The sequence below is a fragment of the Ctenopharyngodon idella genome, chromosome 1 (genome assembly GCF_019924925.1).
Source record: "Ctenopharyngodon idella isolate HZGC_01 chromosome 1, HZGC01, whole genome shotgun sequence".
NCBI lineage: Eukaryota > Metazoa > Chordata > Actinopteri > Cypriniformes > Xenocyprididae > Ctenopharyngodon > Ctenopharyngodon idella.
The window spans coordinates 110527-130286 of NC_067220.1; the positions used below are offsets into that span (position 1 = coordinate 110527).

The following is a 19760-nucleotide window of genomic DNA, read 5'->3' on the forward strand; positions in this document are numbered from 1 at the left end:
TCAAGGAGAAAATCAACAGAGTCTGCAGATATGGTTGGTGTTAAAGATATAGCCTTCATAAACAGCACACTAGTGTTCTCATTTAAGCATCGCTTTTTGACCAGGATAGATCTAGCTTCAACAGTAGGAGAGATCAATATATCAAAGAAAATACAGAAATGATCAGATAGCGCTACATCCTTAATGACAATGGATGAAATGTTTAGACCCTTACTGATAATTAAATCTAGAGTGTGTCCACGATTATGTGTGGGTCCATGTACATGCTGAGTCAGATCAAATGTATTCAAAACAGTTATGATTTCTTTTGCCATATTGAATTCTGCATTATCTATGTGAATGTTAAAGTCTGACAACAGAAGCGATGTCTCGTACTCATAGAAGTATAAGCGCGAGACATTACTTCCGTCATCAGAGCATGTTTTCAGACCTCACCAACCGGATGCGCAAGGCAGTTGGACATAGTGGTGTATTAGAGGTGAAAAATGATATAAATACTGTTCGGTTTCTCGCACAAACCGATCATTTAGTGTCTTAGGACATCAATGTGTCGTCACGAGCCGCAGGGTTTAATTTGGATTTGTCTGTGCTTGTTTTTTTGACTCTTATAGATGGAGTTACCATTGACAAGCATTATACGACTGACAGACCGCAACGGTTGGAGTTAAAAATCATCATTTGTGTTCTACTGAAGAAACAAAGTCACCTACATCTTGGATGCCCTGGGGGTAAGCAGATAAACATCAAATTTTTATTTTTGTGTGAACTATTCCTTTAAGTACACTTAATATAAATGCACTAATTAGCACTAACACTTGAACTGATTGTAGTCAGATAAAGTGAACCAAATATACAGAAGTAGTGTTGTCACGATACTGAAATTGATAAATTTTTGATACCACGGGGAAAAAAAATGCTGCACATACTTTCATATAGATATTTTCAATATTATTTATTTTTTTTGTCCATCCATTGAAAGTGTAGGCAATCAACAATTTCTTCTGAAAGATCACTTTATATGATGACATCTTTTAAGCTTTTATTCATATATAAACATTGATCAGTTACCATTACAATTATCTCACAAATATTTGCTAACTCAATGTATTTGTTTTTACAGTGGGGTAATTTTGTTGCAATAAATTACACACACAGCACAAGGAAGTATGGAAGCCCGTTTCCGCCACTAAATAAAAAAATAAAAAGAGTAATTGCGACTTTTTATCTCAGAATTCTGACTTTTTTTTCTCGCAATTGCGAGTTTACATCTCACAATTGCGTGATATATTTTCTTTTTTTTATTTAGTGGCGGAAACGGGCTTCCGTAAGGAAGCTTGGTTTCAAATGGTAAATTGAATTTAAAAAAGACAGTAATAAAATAAGAACAAATAAACAAATAAGAAGAATAAGTTTTGTGCTAAGAATAGCACAAATAAATTCAATATAATAAAGATAAAAATGAAATTGACTGCTTTATTTTTCAGGTAGGTCTAACAGAAGTATTCAGGTAATAAACTGAATAGAGAAACAGTAATCAAATTTAAAATAACATTGAATAATCTTCATTGTTAAAATGAAATACAGATTAATCAATTAAAACTACAAAAGTTAATCATTCAAGAGCAGTAAGTGATTTTCTCTTTGTCTTTTGTTGTTTGATTAACATGATCCTCAAATTTCTTCAGTCACACGTCATCACGGCACTCCTGTCAATCATTCAGGGCTCCGCCCACATAGAGATTCATAAAGGCTGTAATGTATTTGCTGTGTGTTCAAAACATTACAGCCTCTTGTTGTTATGCTGATTAAGAAAGAAAGAAAGAGAAAGAAAGTGAAAACTGATTGATTGAATTGATAATGATATTTAAATAAAAGTATCAAGAACATTAGTCATGAGGAATGGATAATAATTTTTTGGGTTTTTCTCTGTCTTGTAGGTATTCTTACTTACTGGAAGATTTTCATACACAGACGAGTTCAGTTCGGGTTTACAATCATCAAGTTGATCAGCCTTTATGAATGAAGAGACAGAGTGAAAAGAGGAGTGTGTTATTTAAATTTCCATATACTTAGTCAAAAGATATTTGATATTTTCACACTGACATTGAGGAGCGTTTAATTCTGTTTGAGTAAAGGTGTAGGAAATCCTCACTTAAAACATTTACCGTTACATTCTCATACACAGGTTCATTCAATTCAACATCACAAGCTTTGTGTCTGTCATGATGAGGTCTGGAATGAACCATCTGTGCCATTAAAAGAAAAAAAAAACAGAATAGAGAGAAAAAGAAATGTATATAAACAACTCATTAGATAAAGTAACAACTACATTTAAAGTTTAACTTTTAGTTACAAATTAATGTACCTGATCAGTAAACTACTGATAACCAAATAAATTGTTCTCACCTGAGACTCCTGTGTGTTATTTCTCTTTTTCATCCACCTGATTCCCCTTTAAAGACAATGATTTGACACAATTACAACCAATCAGAACTTATGTGATGTTTAATACACAATTATGATTTTGAACCAATGAGGTTTCTCTAGGACGTGACACTGCCATTTTGAATGTGATGAAATCGCCCTGGGTTACTTCGCTGTAACCCTGTTCCCTGAAAAGGCGGGAACGAGAAGCTGCACTTTATTCAGCGCTGTGGGAACGTCTTTAGTCGTGACCAGCTGTGAATATATGTGTAAAACAACGTCAATGAAATTGACCTATATTTATAGCCTTGCGTGACGTCATTGGAATGTGTCGTAAGCGAGGCTATAATTTGATGTGCCATCATATTTTGTCTGAAGAGCACTCCTGGGACATCCCAGTGCGGCAATGAAGCGCAGCTTCTCGTTCCCGCCTTTTCAGGGAACAGGGTTACAGTGAAGTAACCCGGGGCGTTCCCTTTCAAAGGCTACACTCAAAGCTGCGCTTTATTCAGCGCTGTGGGAACGAGAATACCCAAGCCGCCGCACTGTGTGTCCGGACCCCCTGGCTGTGAAGTGTGTCACAAGCACAGAGAGTCTCAGACACTAGCTTGTGATGTTGACTCAAGGACGTGAGAGCCCGGAGTACCATGAACATCCAAACTATAAAACCTTATGAATGGGTGCGGAAAGGACCAGCCTGCCGCATCACAAACATGTTGCAAGGGAGCGCCCCCTGCCAAAGCTCTAGAAGAGGCAACTCCCCTGGTGGAATGAGCCCTAATAACTGTTGGCGAAGTGTGACCACGAGCCTCATAGGCAAGGGCAATAGCATCTCTCACCCAATGTGACATGGTCTGTTTCGTGGCGGCCACACCCCTGTTATGGCCGCCATGACAAACAAACAGTTGCTCTGACTTATGCCACTGGCTGGTGCGGTGGACATAAGTCTGAAGAGCACGGACTGGACACAGTCTGTGAAGTCTCTCCTGATCCGGCGTTGTGAATGGCGGAGGGCAGAAGGCTTCAAGAGTGACTGGATGAAAGGTCGAGAAAGGTACCTTCGGCAGATAGTCAGGGTGAGGATGCAAAATAGCTTTCACCATTCCTGGGGCAAAGTCTAAGCAGGATGGCACAACGGACAGAGCCTGCATGTCCCCAATTCTCTTTAGACAAGTTATAGCCATGAGAAAAAACATTTTTAGAGTTAACAGCTTGTCAGAAACTGGCTAGAACTCCTGGGAGCAGAGCAACTGTAGGAAAGGCATACAGGCGCATCAAAGGCCATGTATGCGCCATCGCATCCAGACCTAGGGGGGCTGGGTGACTCAGAGAGAAGTAAAGGGGACATTGCGCTGTCTGTTGAGAGGCGAAGAGGTCCACCTCCGCTTCGTAGAATCCCAGCCATATCTGCTTCATTACCTCGGGGTGAAGTTTCCATTCCCCGCTCGGTAGTTTCTGTCTAGACAGTAAATCCGCTCCCACATTCTGGTTCCCAGGAATATACACTGCCCTCAGTGACAGGAATTTGTCCTGGGCCCAAAGAAAAATCTGTCGCGCTATCCTGTTCAGATGACGCGAGCGCAGACCTCCCTGGCGATTTATATAAGAGACTGCTGTTGTGTTGTCCATCCGCACTAGGACATGACAGCCTCTCAGCTGGTGGAGGAAGTATTTCAGGGCCAGAAATACAGCCATCAATTCTAGGCAGTTGATGTGCCAGACGAGCTGATGGCCCCCCCATTCCCCTTGGGCTGGACGGCCACTTAAGACCGCTCCCCAGCCCGTCAGGGAGGCGTCTGTCGTTAGCAATCTGCGACGACATGGCGCCCCTAGAGTGGGACCCAAGGTGAGGAACCAGGGTCTGAGCCACACAGATAGGGTACGAAGCCTGTGGCGCGTAATCCTTATTTGCCTCAGGGGTTTGGCCCTTGGATGAAACCCCCTGGCTTTGAGCCACAACTGAACTGGTCCATAGGAATTACCAAGGACGCTGATGCCATGAGACCTAACATTCTCTGAAACTGTAGAAGAGTACGATCTTGGCCTAGCCTGACATTTCTCAGGGTGTGAAGAATGGTCTCGACTCGAGTGGGAGACAATTGTGCCTGCATCATGGTCGAATCCCAAATGACCCCTAAATGTGCTGTTCTCTGGGTTGGACAGAGAACGCTTTTCTTCTCATTGAGTCTCAACCCTAGAGAAACCAAATGAGCTAAAACAACATCTCTGTGTTTTAATGCCATCTCTTGCGACTGCGCTAATATTAGCCAGTCATCTATGTAATTCAAAATGCGAATGCCCTGGAGTCGCAACGGAGCCAGTGCTGCATCCATGCATTTTGTGTATGTGCGATGTGGTAGGGCTAGGCCGAATGGAAGAACCCGATACTTGTAAGCTTCGCCCCCGAAAGCGAACCTCAGGAACATCCTGTGTTGTGGCAATATTTCGATGTGAAAATATGCGTCCTTGAGATCGATCGTGACGAACCAATCGCACTGTTGGATTTGCAACACGATCATCTTTACTGTTAACATTTTGAACTTGAGAGCTTTGACTGAACGGTTCAAGCCTCGAAGATCTAAAATTGGACGCAGCCCCCCATCCTTTTTGGGAACTAGGAAGTATCGGCTGTAATAGCCTGACTCTCTCTGTAGAGGGGAAACACGTTCTTTGGCCCCTTTCTCCAGAAGAGTTTGCAGCTCTTGTGACAGTAACATTGCTTGCCCCGGCAGTGCAAGTGAAAGTCCACCAGCCTGACCTGCAGCTTGGAAAGCTTTTCCCACAAGCGCTGAGGTGGTTCTACAGGGCTTTGTGGGGAGGGTAGGTTTTATTAATGATGATGCAAACACAGGCAAGAGATAGCTCGCAAGCGTCTCTTCAACCTGTGGCATCATCGTATACCCCCGTGCTTCAGCTCCCACGATAGTCGAATAAATCGACGTCGATGGCACAAAAACACGAGAAGTATATGGTTTTCTCCATGACTTTGATAATTCGTCATGGAGGTCCTCAAAGAAGGGGAGAGACTGGCGTTGTGGCCCCTCCCCTCTGCCACCGGACAAAAACCTATCCTCAAGCTTAGATGGTTTGGGGGTCTCTTTTTCCTGTGGCCAGTCTAGCTGTAATCTAGCCACAGCTTGAGTTACTACTTCGAGTAATTCCCCAACGGCTTTATCATCACGTGAGGAATGCTCAGAGGCAGCAAACTCGAGAAGAGAATCATCGTCACCCACATGAGCTGAAGAAGCACCGGAGTGCGCTTCAGGATCGTGCGAGGAGACGCGCGGATCAGGTGACAAATCGGGCGAAAGGGCAGGACCCGTCTCCCGTTCGTCAGCGAGATCCATTTGCGAGCCCCACGATCTTAATGCGGGTGCTGATCCCTGGAAGAAAGAGACGAGCACGAAGCATCTTAACTGTGAACAGTTCACAATGCTCGCACTCGCCACCTTCCAACGCAAGGACAGCGTGCTCTTCCCCCAAACAAACAAAACAGTACGGGTGTGTGTTCGTTTCGGAGATTGGACGCAAACATGGAGGAACACACCGTCTGCCTTGTTCAGTCATACTTCCTCTCTCTCTATATATAATATAATATAATATAATATAATATAATATGTATATAATATATATATGAAACGTTCACTTTCACTTGCACTGCAGAGTGAAAGGAGGAACAGATGAGAGAAAGTTCTGCTCTCTGCCTATCAAATCTAACTCCTGACAAGAGGGAAAGAGAGAAATAGATGCTTGAGATACACAGTTCACACAACTTCACAGAATGGCCTCTGAAGACAAAAGACCTGCTGATGCACCTGTGGCACATCTAATTATAGCCTCGCTTACAACGCATTCCAATGACGTCACGCAAGGCTATAAATATAGGTTATAATATAACATTGATGTTGTTTTACACATATATTCACAGCTGGTCACGACTAAAGACGTTCCCACAGCGCTGAATAAAGCGCAGCTTAGAGTGTAGCCTTTGAAAGGGAACTGGTGTATCTTCAGGATTTACTGCAGTAATGATGTGAGCTTCAGACTTCCTCATTCAATAACTAACTGAGTAGCTGTCAGTGTGGAAAGAGAGGATGGAAAATTGGAAATTTTGCCTTGGCTCACGTTCATCATGACGTCTCTCTGAATTCACAACCTTTTGACTCAGTCACTCATTCACACAAACTACATAGTACCACCACAGACACATATCTTACCAAATCAGCATCATGATGATCACTGCAGCTCCACAAACCACTCCAATGGATATGTATAATATTACCAGATGTCCTACAAAAGAGTAAAACATCTGAACAGATTCATTTTCTTCAATTTAGAAAGAGTAATGAGCTGCTCTACCTTTAACAGTCACAGTTACAGCGTCTGATCTCTGAGATCCATGTTGATTGTGAGCCTGACAGTAGAAGCGTCCACTCTGTAGTGCACTGAAACTCTGTCCAGATCCAACAGCTGAGCTTTCATTCTCCTTAAACCATCTGAAGTTCAGAGCAGGAGGGTTTGAATCACTGCTGCAGATCAGAGTCACTGAATCTCTCGCCCAAGTCTGACCAGACTGAATGATGGAGACTGAGACGTTCCTGGGTGGGTCTATAATAGACAAAAGAAAGGTACATTGTTTTGCTGTTGTAAATCCATTAATTTGATGGTTACCACAGTTACTGAACAATCATTAAAGGATTAGTTCACTTTCAAATGAAAATTAGCCCAAGCTTTACTCCCCCTCAAGCCATCCTAGTGTATACGACTTTCTTTCTGATGAACACAATTGGAGAAATATTAATAAATATCGTGACGCATCTGAGCTTTATAATGGCAGTGAACAGGGTTCATGAGAATGAGCTGAAGAAAGTGTCTCCATCTACATCCATCCACATCCATCCATCATAAACGTACTCCACATGGCTCTGGGGATTTAATAAAGTCCCTCGGAAGTGAATCGATGCATTTGTGTAAAAATAAATAAATAAGTTATGAAGGAAAATGTCTAGCTTCTGCTGGACCGCCTTCCATATTCAACTTACGAAGAAAGTGTAAAACTCTTGCAGGTCAGAAAGCTAACGCTATGTCCTACGCCATCCCTGTTCAACTTATAGAAAAAGTGTAACTGACACAACGGCAGTTTAAACTTTCTTTGTAACTTGAATATGGAAGGCGGTTTGGCCGAAGCTAGATATTTTACTTCATAATGTGTTAAATATGGATATTTTTAACACAAACACATCGCTTCGCTTTAGAAGGCCTTTATTAACCCTCCGGAGCCATGTGGAGTGCGTTTATGATGGATGGATGTGGACGGAGACACTTTCTTCAGCTCATACTCATGAACCCTGTTCACTGCCAATATAAAGCTCGGATGCATCAGGATATTTATTAATATTTCTCTGATTGTGTTCATCAGAAAGAAGAGAGTCATATACACCTAGGATGTCTTGAGGTTGAGTAAAGCTTGCGATAATTTTCGTTTGAAAGTAAACTAATCCTTCAACTCACACATGACATTTAAAGTCACAGCATCAGAGTATTTCTCTCCATGTTCATTGATGGACTTGCACTTGTATTCTCCACTGTCATCAGAGCTGATCTTTGAGATACTGTAGATTCTTCCAGATCCTACAAACGTTCTTCCTTTAAACCAGCTGATTTCTGCAGGAGGGTTTGAATCACTGCTGCAGATCAGAGTCACTGAATCTCCTGACACTATTTCACCAGATGGACTGATGGACACTGAGACGCTCCTTGGAGGGTCTAAAGCCCGGGATACACTGCACGATTTTTTGCTGTCCCAGACGAAAGATTGCCATTGTGAAACAATCGTGGCGATTTCTGTGACTGTGGCTCTTCATCGGTGGTCATATGTCATACAGTGAGAGAGGTTCAAAGACAGACGTTTTTCCTGGTCTTGCGACCAAACATAGCCTACGATCATTTTCTGAGTGTCAGAAACTCAGCATGATTATCGCACAGTGTGTTTGCTGCTACGACCTACGTCTACTGACAAGCCAATAAAAATGCAACATGAAATCAATGCGACATGGCGCTAAAACTTAAAACTGCTTACCTCAGTCTCTTTTCCCTTCTTTTTTTGTCGCTTCTTTTTTTTCAGCACACATAAAATCTACAACTGCCAAAGTGTGATTCAACATGGTCTTTTTGTTTACCAGTAGCGCATGCTGATGACATAAATTATTCTTCTATAGAAACTTGCATCGTAGCCTACGAGTCAATAGGTGTCATTATTGTATAGTCTACATGCATGTTGTACCCAAGTTTAATAGATCCATGTCGCACAGTGTGATAAGGTAATGATCTTATAGGATTGCTAAAATTGTGCAGTGCATCCCGGGCTTAAAAGGAACAAAAAATACTTCCTTAAATTATCTCATTCAAATATAATTTCCAGTTTTTAAAATGAGTCTGTACTCACACATGACATTGAGCTCAACAGCAGGAGAGGTGTGATTGTGTCCGTGTACAGCACAGCTATATCTGCCTGCATCCTCTCTTCTGACTGACTGCAGCAGGAGTTCATTGTTTCTGTCTCTTCTCTCAGTTAATGGCTGTGAGTTTCTGTACCAGATGAATGTTGCTCTGTCAGTCAGATTACAGCTGCTTTTACATGTCAGACGGACTGAATCTCCCTCTGTCACTCTCTCAGGAGACTCCACCTGAAGATCTGAACACAACACACACATTATATCTAGTGCTGCTGTCATACACTGATTATTATTCAACATAATGCACAGAAGAAGAGAGAAACCTCATGAAAGTCACCTGTGACAGCAAGAGTCACTCCTGGTTTACCAATCCATTTACCATCAGGTTTATCAGTAGTGAATCTGAAATAGTACTTGTGTGAATCCTTCAGTGTCACATGACTCAGTCTCATGGTGCAGTTCTGCTGTTTATCTCCCAGATACTGAAGCCTCTGACTGTATTCAGGGTCCTCAGACAGATCTGGAAACTCTTCTGTTTTATTTTTATCTTCTGTTTTGGTCCAGAACACGTTCCTGATCTGATATCCAGTAGTGTATGTATAAGTGCAGCTCATTATCACTGATGAGTTCTTTAATGCACAGATGTGTGAAGGACTGTAACTCACACCCCAACCAGCACTAGAAACCCCTGAAACACAGAATTCATCCTTTTATGCAGCATGTGCAAAAAAATGCAGTATCCAGTTTCTTTTGAGTGTTTCTGAAGTGTTGCATTGACTGACCATGAATCATGATGAGAAAGATCAGAGGAAGAGGAGGAGCCATTCTGACTGACGTCACTATAGCAACACCTACAACAAATGTACAGTGGCATATTTTTACATTTGAAAATAATCACACACAATGCGATATATGTCATACTGTTCTTGGACATAAAGATGAAGACACTAGCTCAACTAAAAAAAACAACAACAACTGTATCTTGACTATAGCTGCACATGCACATGTACTAGTGTGTGGTTCAACTAATGTATCAACAGGCCCTGAACTTCCTCTTTCCTGTCAGTGAAAATTGAGCACTATCCATTTTGAGATTGAATAGAGAATAAACCAAAAGAGACATAAGCTCTAGTTCTTTGCTTAAAGCACACAGAAATCAATAAAATGCTTTATTTATCCATGAAAATGACAGCAACAGTCATTTTTGCACTGCAGAAGTGTGGAACTGTCCAACGTCTTTCCCCGCCCCCCTTTGATTGACAGCAGCCTTCATTATATAGTCAACCTTCATTATATAGTTATCTATTGTGTAAAAGATTAAAGTGAATTTTTATCGAGGTGTTTGTCAATAACACCAAATACTGCTAGAGAAAACACATTTTTTGTGCTCTTGGTCTTTTGATTTTAAACCATATAGTTACTGAGACACAGCCCTGTGACAACTAGCCTCAATCAATCTCCCATAAATCCCCCATAAATCCCCAACACTTAAGAAATTTGACAGAACAGTTATAAAATCAAGCTCTTACCCGTTTCACCAACACCCGTGGCCAGAGACAGCACTACAAATGATCAGGGTGGAACCAGTTTTGGCATTTTCACACTGAATGTCACATGATTAACACATTATATTTTAATATGAGGTTATGACACCTCAACTATAGCGCTGATGGCAGATGAAGAGTTTTATCTGATGACATCAGACTAAAGACAAAAAGGTTAAACTGAGAAAAACTTTACATCAATCCATGAAGATGCTCATGTAATAATGTTTTCAAACTTGGGAATACCTATATTCATTCAGTTGTAAAACACTGGAAGGTATTGCAGTGGCAGTGATGTAAAAAACATATTTCATCACCAGCATCACCAACTGTATATTTGATAAACCTCTGATTCACTGTATGATTAAAAGCAACAGAAGTTAAACAATGAACTTAACGCTGATGAAGCAGAATTGATTCATCTGAATGTCTGAAAGTTTTTATCATTTTATCTTGTGGCCTTGTTCTCGAATGCACCATATGTTTCTAAACATGGTCAAAAATACAGTTTCCTCTTTAGTACAGTAAGTGTGAAAACCAAACTCATGAACCTTTGACAGCAGCATCACAGTGTGATCACGTGACCTTCATAAGCGATGGAGAGACGCTGAGGGACGTCACACCCAAGAGGAAGAAGAAATCAGTCCTGTCAGAGTAAAGCTTGAGTCATCGTGTCACTGCAGCTAATTTTAAAAACTCAGATATCCACAGAAACAGCTCTGAGAGGTGCATTGGCTGGACAAACCTAAAATAAACACTTTAAATGATATTTGAGCATCAGAAACAACTTTTATGATATTGGATTTTATTACTGATTTGAAATATGTTATTAAAATGTGACTTTGGCCAGCAGTTTTTCAGTGTATTTCACCATCCAGGCAGAAAGGAGTTGGTCTTGCATGAGTGAAAAAGCTGCCTGAAAGTGTTGCAAATAAACTGACTTTCCTTGAAAGGGACTTTGATTATGTTTGACCAGCAAAAGCTGAAGCTCCAGTGACTAAAGTCGGCATTGAAATGGAAGTTGTGACCGACTTCACTTCCGTATGTGATGCATTTCAGAGTGAAATTGTCACAGAATCTATGAGGGAGGACTCAAATGCAGGTTGAGTGTAACAGGTTTATTTTACAAGACAAGATGAGGAGGAGAACACAGTCCAAACAGTAGGCAGGGATGAGACACGATGACAGGCAGGTTGAAACGCAAGTTGCTTCTTTATTAGTAAGTAGACTTCTTTATTGAAATGTTGTTGTTCTGAACAAAAGCAAGATTGTGAGTGTAATTTTGTGTAGTATTATAATCATTATATTAATAATCTGACTAGATCATTTGTTTTTCACTTGCAGTCTCTAAATGTAATGCGCTTTAATATCTGTTATGCTGTTATTCTGATGTATTGAATGACAGGAAAGTGTGAATTGTACGAGAGCATTATTTTTTCCTGCCTTTTATTGGAAGCTTGAACAATACTGATACTTAAAGGTGCAATAGAACATTTTCGGAGAGGCTAGCAATAGCGAGCTAACTTTCAAATCATAACATCCCTTCAGAGTGTCTGAAAGCCACGCCTCCTCCAAAACACATGAAAGCACACACACAAACTTCAAACAAACAATGTCAATGTACAGTCAATACTGCAATATATATACATAGACAAACATACAGCCAGGTGGTAGGCTAGACATTAAATATATTAAAGGACTCACATATGGAAAAAGTTTTAATTAATTATTATATGAATGAAAAATAGTCTATATTTGAATTTCTTTTTCAAGAACCAAAAACAAAAGTTGGGTTTTACTCTACTTACTTTTATGTACAAGAAATTTAGCAAAAAATAAATAAATAAATTAAATTTTATAATATAATATTCTTTCCTTTTATTTGAGTGGATATTAGTAAACCCTAATATAACTTTATTTAATGGGTAGTATCTGTGTAACATTTTAAAGTTATTTTCTTAACTTTATTTACCAATAAATATTTGTTTGGCAAAGTCCAGATGGCCTTCTATAATAAACCTTCCACCAGGATAATAATAAAATATACAATGTCTTTCTGAAATAAAGAATCATACACCTACATACACTTCTACAATACTTGGTTAAACATTTTATGGTCCTATGCCTTCCACAGATGATATATACTTATAAAAATACATTTAGACCAGTGGTTCCCAAACCTGTCCTGGAGTACCACCAGCCCTGCACATTTTGTATGTCTCCCTCATCTATCAACTCATGAGCTCATTAGTAGAGACTGCAAGACCTGAAATGGGTGTCAGAAATAGGGAGAAATCAAAACAAAATGTGCAGGGCTGGTGGTACTCCAGGAAAGGTTTGGGAACCACTGGTTTAGACCATTTAACATAGTGAGTGCTATCAGGATATGAGGAGACTTTTAACCAGTGTAACAAAAATGTTTCTGAAGAGAATTACCTATTGCACCGGTTAAAAACATTAATAATCTAAATGAAGTAAGCTTCATACGTAATACAAAGCATAAAGAAAAACACACTTAAGTGATTACACATTTTTTACATCAATTCATTAATGTTTTACTTCCATTTTTGCCCATCCATCTATAAAAAGATCCCAAGATTACTTCAGTCACATGTCATCATGGCACTCCTGTCAATCATTCAGGGCTCCGCCCACAAAGAGATGCATAAAGGCTGTAATATTTACTGTGTTCAAAATTTACAGCCTCTTGTTGTTATGCTGATTAAGAAAGAAAGAAAGAAAGAAAGAAAGATTATATTTAAATAAAAGCATCAAGAACATTAGTCATGAGGAAAGAATAATAGGTTTTTTAGGTATTCTTACTTACTGGAAGATTTTCATACACAGACGAGTTCAGTTCGGGTTTACAATCATTAAGTTGATCAGCCTTTATGAATGAAGAGACAGAGTGAAAAGAGGAGTGTGTTATTTAAATTTCCATATACTTAGTCAAAAGATATTTGATATTTTCACACTGGCACTGAGGAGCGTTTAATTCTGTTTGAGTAAAGATGTAGGAAAACCTCAGTTAAAACATTTACCGTTACATTCTCATACACAGGTTCATTCAATTCAACATCACAAGCTTTGAGTCTGTCATGATGAGGTCTGGAATGAACCATCTGTGCCATTAAAAGAAAAAAAAAAAAAACATAATAGAGAGAAAATTAAAAAAAAAAAAAAAATGTATATAAACCACTCATTAAATAAAGTCACAACTACATTCAAACTTTCACTTTTAGTTACAAATTCATTTACCTGATCAGTAAACTACTGATAACCAAATAAATTGTTCTCACCTGAGACTCCTGTGTGTTATTTCTCTTTTTCATCCACCTGATTCCCCTTTAAAGACAATGATTTGACACAATTACAACCAATCAGAACTTAAGGTGCGTTCACGCCACCTCGTAATTCCTGTAACTACGAGATTCTGGCTTGTAAAAAATGTTCACGTCCTCATAGAGCTCGTAATTACAGCTTGTAAGCTGGGAGTTTTCTTAAAGCTCCCACATGTACCACCTGACCGCTGTAGATTCTTTTAGGCGTTGATAGTGGTGCCATAGACGCATAATTCCTAGTCAAAGGACGTGAACTGCTCCGAATACAACGTCATGTGTTGTCATCTCAAGATTCCAGCAAATACAAGGTGGCGTGAATGCAGCATTATTTGATGTTTAATACACAATTATGATTTTGAACCAATGAGGTTTCTCTAGGACGTGACACTGCCATTTTGAATGTGATGAAATCTGGTGTATCTTCAGGATTTACTGCAGTAAAGATGTGAGCTTCAGACTTCCTCATTCAATAACTAACTGAGTAGCTGTCAGTGTGGAAAGAGAGGATGGAAAATTGGAAATTTTGCCTTGGCTCACGTTCATCATGTCGTCTCTCTGAATTCACAACCTTCAGACTCAGTCACTCATTCACACACACTACATAGTACCACAGACACATATCTTACCAAATCAGCATCATGATGATCACTGCAGCTCCACAAACCACTCCAATGGATATGTATAATATCACCAGATGTCCTACAAAAGAGTAAAACATCTGAACAGATTAATTTTCTTCACTTTAGAAAGAGTAATGTAAGTATATGAGCTGCTCTACCTTTAACAATCACAGTTACAGCGTCTGATCTCTGAGATCCATGTTGATTGTGAGCCTGACAGTAGAAGCGTCCACTCTGTAGTGCACTGAAACTCTGTCCAGATCCAACAGCTGAGCTTTCATTCTCCTTAAACCAGCTGAAGTTCAGAGCAGGAGGGTTTGAATCACTGCTGCAGATCAGAGTCACTGAATCTCCTGACACTATTTCACCAGATCCAGATATCAACACTGACACGTTTTTTGGAGGGTCTTAAAGGGACAAAAAAATAAATCCTTAAATCATCTCATTAAAATATAATGTCCAGTTTTTAAAAAGTACAAATTAATCTGTACTCACACATGACATTGAGCTGAACAGCAGGAGAGGTGTGATTGTGTCCGTGTACAGCACAGCTATATCTGCCTGCATCCTCTCTTCTGACTGACTGCAGCAGGAGTTCATTGTTTCTGTCTCTTCTCTCAGTTAATGGCTGTGAGTTTCTGTACCAGATGAATGTTGCTCTGTCAGTCAGAGTGCAGCTGCTTTTACATGTCAGATGGACTGAATGTCCCTCTGTCACTCTCTCAGGAGACTCCACCTGAAGATCTGAACACAACACACACATTATATCTAGTGCTGCTGTCATACACTGATTATTATTCAACATAATGTACAGAAGAAGAGATAAACCTCATGAAAGTCACCTGTGACAGAAAGAGTGATAGCAAGAGTCACTCCTGGTTTACCAAGCCATTTGTCTTTATCAGTGATGAATCTGAAATAGTACTCGTGTGAATCATTCAGTGTCACATGACTCAGTCTCATGGTGCAGCTCTGCTGTTTATCTCCCAGATACTGAAGCCTTTCACTGTATTCAGTGTCATTAGACAGATCTGGATGCTCTCCATTATCTTTTTCCAGTGTTTTGGTCCAGAAGACTCTCATGATCTGATATCCAGCAGGGTATGTATAAGTGCAGTTCATTATCACTGATGAGTTCTTTAGTGCACAGATGTGTGAAGGACTGTAGATCACACCCCAATCAGCACTAGAAACCCCTGAAACACAGAATTCATCCTTTTATGTAGCATGTGCATAAAAATACAGTATCCAATTTCTCGAGTGTTTCTGAAGTGTTGCATCGACTAACCGTGAATCATGAGCAGAAAGATCAGAGGAAGAGGAGGAGCCATTCTGACTGACGTCGCTATCAACACCTACAACAAATGTACAGTGGCTTATTTTTTAATTTTAAAATAATGACACATAACACTATATGTGTCAGATTATTCTTGCCTTATGGAATGAAAACATATTTCCATATATTTGTGATTTATGGTGCAAGTATACTGAAAAATAAATTAAATAATATATTGCATTAATATAATGTGTTATATATGTTCATATATTGAAAAATATATTTACAATATATTTACACTGTAAAATGTAATTAGTTGCGTGTACTCAAAGATGTTTTACTAAAAGTTGTAAAATGTCATATTGGGACAATGATAGACTGTGCATTTATTTCTACTTATTAAACTGATACTTAACTGAAAAAAAACAAAACAAAAAAAACCCATCAATTTCAACAAAGTAGTTATAGACATCACTGCAATAGATTACTGCCTTTTAAATAAAGCAACATGCAGCATGTTATCATCAGTGTCTTGTTCTTCTCCTGGACTGAAGCACAGGCTCTGCTCTTCTGCACAATGGTGACCCACAAAACACAAGATACAGAAACCCTTTAAATCCCAACAGAACATTAAACACTAACAGATCTCTAACACAACACTAAGGTGTTGGATCTGGGCCAGAATTAAAATGAACTGTTGCCCAGATGTGGGCCAGTTCTGCTTCATTTGTTTTGTTCATGGCTGACATGTGGCATTACTGTGGCTTGCTTGTGGCCCAAATCTGGAAACAGGAGCGGACCGCCCAAGTGCCATCATTTCTGCCAAAAAGTCGGCCAAAGGAAAGGGTCAAGTTTGCGCCAGATCTGGGCCACAAGCAATCTATACCAATGCCGCATGTCAGCCATAAACAAAACTAATAAAGCTGAACTGGCCCACATCTGGGCAACAGCAAGGTGTTGGATCTGGGCCAGAATTAAAATGAACTGTTGCCCAGATGTGGGCCAGTTCTGCTTCATTTGTTTTGTTCATGGCTGACATGCGGCATTACTGTGGCTTGCTTGTGGCCCAAATCTGGAAACAGGAGCGGACCGCCCAAGTGCCATCATTCCTGCCAAAAAGTCGGCCAAAGGAAAGGGTCAAGTTTGCGCCAGATCTGGGCCACAAGCAATCTATACCAATGCCGCATGTCAGCCATAAACAAAACTAATAAAGCTGAACTGGCCCACATCTGGGCAACAGCAAGGTGTTGGATCTGGGCCAGAATTAAAATGAACTGTTGCCCAGATGTGGGCCAGTTCTGCTTCATTTGTTTTGTTCATGGCTGACATGCGGCATTACTGTGGCTTGCTTGTGGCCCAAATCTGGAAAACAGGAGCGGACCATCCAAGTGCCATCATTCCTGCCAAAAAGTCGGCCAAAGGAAAGTGTCAAGTTTGCGCCAGATCTGGGCCACAAGCAATCTATACCAATGCCGCATGTCAGCCATAAACAAAACTAATAAAGCTGAACTGGCCCACATCTGGGCAACAGCAAGGTGTTGGATCTGGGCCAGAAGTAAAATGAACTGTTGCCCAGATGTGGGCCAGTTCTGCTTCATTTGTTTTGTTCATGGCTGACATGCGGCATTACTGTGGCTTGCTTGTGGCCCAAATCTGGAAAACAGGAGCGGACCATCCAAGTGCCATCATTCCTGCCAAAAGTGGGCCAAAGGAAAGTGTCAAGTTTGCGCCAGATCTGGGCCACATCAATTTTGCTATCTGGGAATAGACATCACTGCAATAGATTACTGCCTTTTAAATAAAGCAACATGCAGTATGTTATCATCAGTGTCTTGATCTTCTCCTGGACTGAAGCACAGGCTCTGCTCTTCTGCACAATGGTGACCCACAAAACACGTGATACAGAAACCCTTTAAATCCCAACAGAACATTAAACACTAACAGATCTCTCAAGATCTCAACAGAGGAGGGTTAAACAACAAAAAACAGCATTACTAGCTTCACTTATTACTAACCAGTTTGGCTTTATTTCTGTCATACATCTAGAGAAGTTCTTATATAAGTCTTGGATATAAGTCTGTATAATCAGCCTTCATTATATAGTTATATGTTGTTAAAGATTAAAGTCGAGGTGTTTGTCAGTAACACAAAATGCTGCTGGAGAAAACACATTTTTGTGATATTGGTCTTTTGAAACCATAGCTCTGTGACAACTAGCCCCAATCAATCTCCCATATATCCCCAACACTTCAGATATTTGACAGAACGGTTATAAAATGAAGCTCTTACCCGTTTCACCAACACTCATGATCAGAGACAGCACTACAAATGATCAGGCTGGAACCAGTATTGATGTTTTCACACTGAAGGACACGTGATTCACACTACATATTCTAATTTGAGGTTATCACACCTCAACTATAGATCTGGTAAAGCAGAAGAAGAGTTTCATCTGACAACATCAGACTAAAGACATAAAGTTTAAACTGAGAGAAACTTTACATCAATCCATAAAGATGCTCATGTGATAATGTTTTCAAACTTGGGAATATCTATATTCATTCAGTTGCATACAGACAGTGATGACAAGGAACCTGTTCTTGAGAGACAGAGTAAATAATTGCTGACTATACATTAATTTGCACATGCAGACCAACTATCCTGGGATGGGAACTAATGGAGGCGGGATTGTAAAACACTGAAATGTATTGCAGTGGCAGTGAGGTCAAAATTTCATCGCCAGCATCACCAACTGTACATTTGATAAACCTCCAATTTACTGACGGATTAATAGCAATCTAATTAAACAATGTACTTAAATCACGTTGATGAAGCAAAATTGATTCATCCAAATGTCTGAAATGTCTGAGAGCTTCTAAGCTTTTTATTCTGTCAGTGGCCTTGTTCTCGAATGCATATGTTTCTAAACATGGTCACAAACACAATTTCCTCTTTAGCACAGTAAGTGAGAAAACCAAACGTGTGAACCCTTTGACAGCAGCATCACAGTGTGATCACGTGTCTCTCATAAGTGATAGAGAGACGCTGAGGGACGTCACACCCAAGAGGAAGAGGAAATCAGTTCTGTCAGAGTAAAGCTTGAGGCCTTTTATCACATACCCAATATGGCGGCTCTAGTGATGGAAGTCCAGCCTTCTGAATAAAACTTACAATTTGGCAATCATCACTGATTTCCATAGAAACAATTCTGACAGGCGGGTTCAGGACCGCACATGCATTGGCTGGACAAACCTGAAATAAACACTGTTGTAATGCTATTTAAGCATCAGAAACAACATTTATGGGTGTGATGGAAATTTTGAACTAATTAATAATGAACTAACATTTCTTTTCTTCTACAGGTCTAATAAGCTAATTTTGAAATAGAGAAGTAGTCACTAGGACTGAGTGTTGTAACAAGTGGAAAAATTCTGCTCTGCTGGCTAGACAGCATCCTTCTAAGGATAAAAAATAGTCTTTGAAAAATTGTTTTAACCTATTGAGTAATCTGAACTATTAACCCGGTGATATTTTTTGATGATCTTGTGATTCAGTTGATCTAATCTAAATTTACTCCGCCAGTAAGCGGGACAGAGGAACTGAGAAGTTTTTCTTAAATCTGAACCAATCATATTAAGACTGATGATAATGAGTAATAGATCATGCCATATTGACTGTGAAATGTACCTGAAATCCTATAAAACCTGTATTCCTTTGTTTGGAGAGAGATTCTCTGGAATTGATGGGAACTCTCCCGGCCGTGATTAAAGCTTTGAAGGACAAAAACTGGAGTCTCTGGTTATTGCTGCAGCAAGTCAGGTTAGGGAACACTAGGTTTTTGAGGGTCAAGACGTTGACCGAGATATTAGTGAGTGTCGATTTGGAGACGCTCCAAAAGATCATATATTATTGAGTGTCGATTTGGAGATGCTCCGAGTACTATTGAGTGTCGACTGGAGATGCTCCGAAAGATCAGGAAATTTATTGAGTGTTGACTGGAGACGCTCGGGTGTCGATTAGGAGACGCCCCAGGAACAGGTAACTTAAGTCAGGTGCGTCTTGGAAAACCTACCACATGGGACAGTTCATGTCAGATTTTA

At 40.0% G+C, this 19760-nt stretch overlaps 1 protein-coding gene across 4 annotated transcripts; it reads right to left on the reverse strand.

Moving 5' to 3' along the window:
• Positions 1–926: 926 nt before the first annotated feature.
• On the reverse strand, positions 927–17985 carry LOC127498863 (B-cell receptor CD22-like). 4 transcript variants are annotated; one of them, XM_051868953.1, is made up of 10 exons: positions 17950–17985; positions 15673–15739; positions 15227–15580; positions 14880–15128; positions 14543–14791; positions 14391–14463; positions 2407–2452; positions 2166–2246; positions 1952–2011; positions 927–1801 (listed from the first exon to the last, which is right to left on the reverse strand). In XM_051868953.1, exons 2-10 carry the CDS (start codon positions 15713–15715, stop codon positions 1781–1783), a joined length of 1176 nt encoding a protein of 391 aa, XP_051724913.1. In that variant the 5' UTR covers positions 15716–15739; positions 17950–17985; the 3' UTR covers positions 927–1780. The 4 variants fall into 4 exon arrangements, with proteins under 4 accessions (XP_051724913.1, XP_051724995.1, XP_051724824.1 ...); XM_051869035.1 differs by lacking the exon at positions 2407–2452 and adding an exon at positions 13723–13768; XM_051868864.1 differs by lacking the exons at positions 2166–2246; positions 2407–2452 and adding exons at positions 13465–13545; positions 13723–13768.
• Positions 17986–19760: the final 1775 nt, after the last annotated feature.

Excerpts from the sequence above, each read along its gene's own strand:
- LOC127498863 (XM_051868953.1), bottom strand. The coding sequence starts at position 15,715 with ATGGCTCCTCCTCTTCCTCTGATCTTTCTGCTCATGATTCACG. Across the intron at positions 15,581-15,672 it reads CTTTCTGCTCATGATTCACG|GGGTTTCTAGTGCTGATTGG; the intron begins GTTAGTCGATGC and ends TCTGTGTTTCAG. Across the intron at positions 14,464-14,542 it reads TGTAACTGTGATTGTTAAAG|GACATCTGGTGATATTATAC; the intron begins GTAGAGCAGCTC and ends ACTCTTTTGTAG.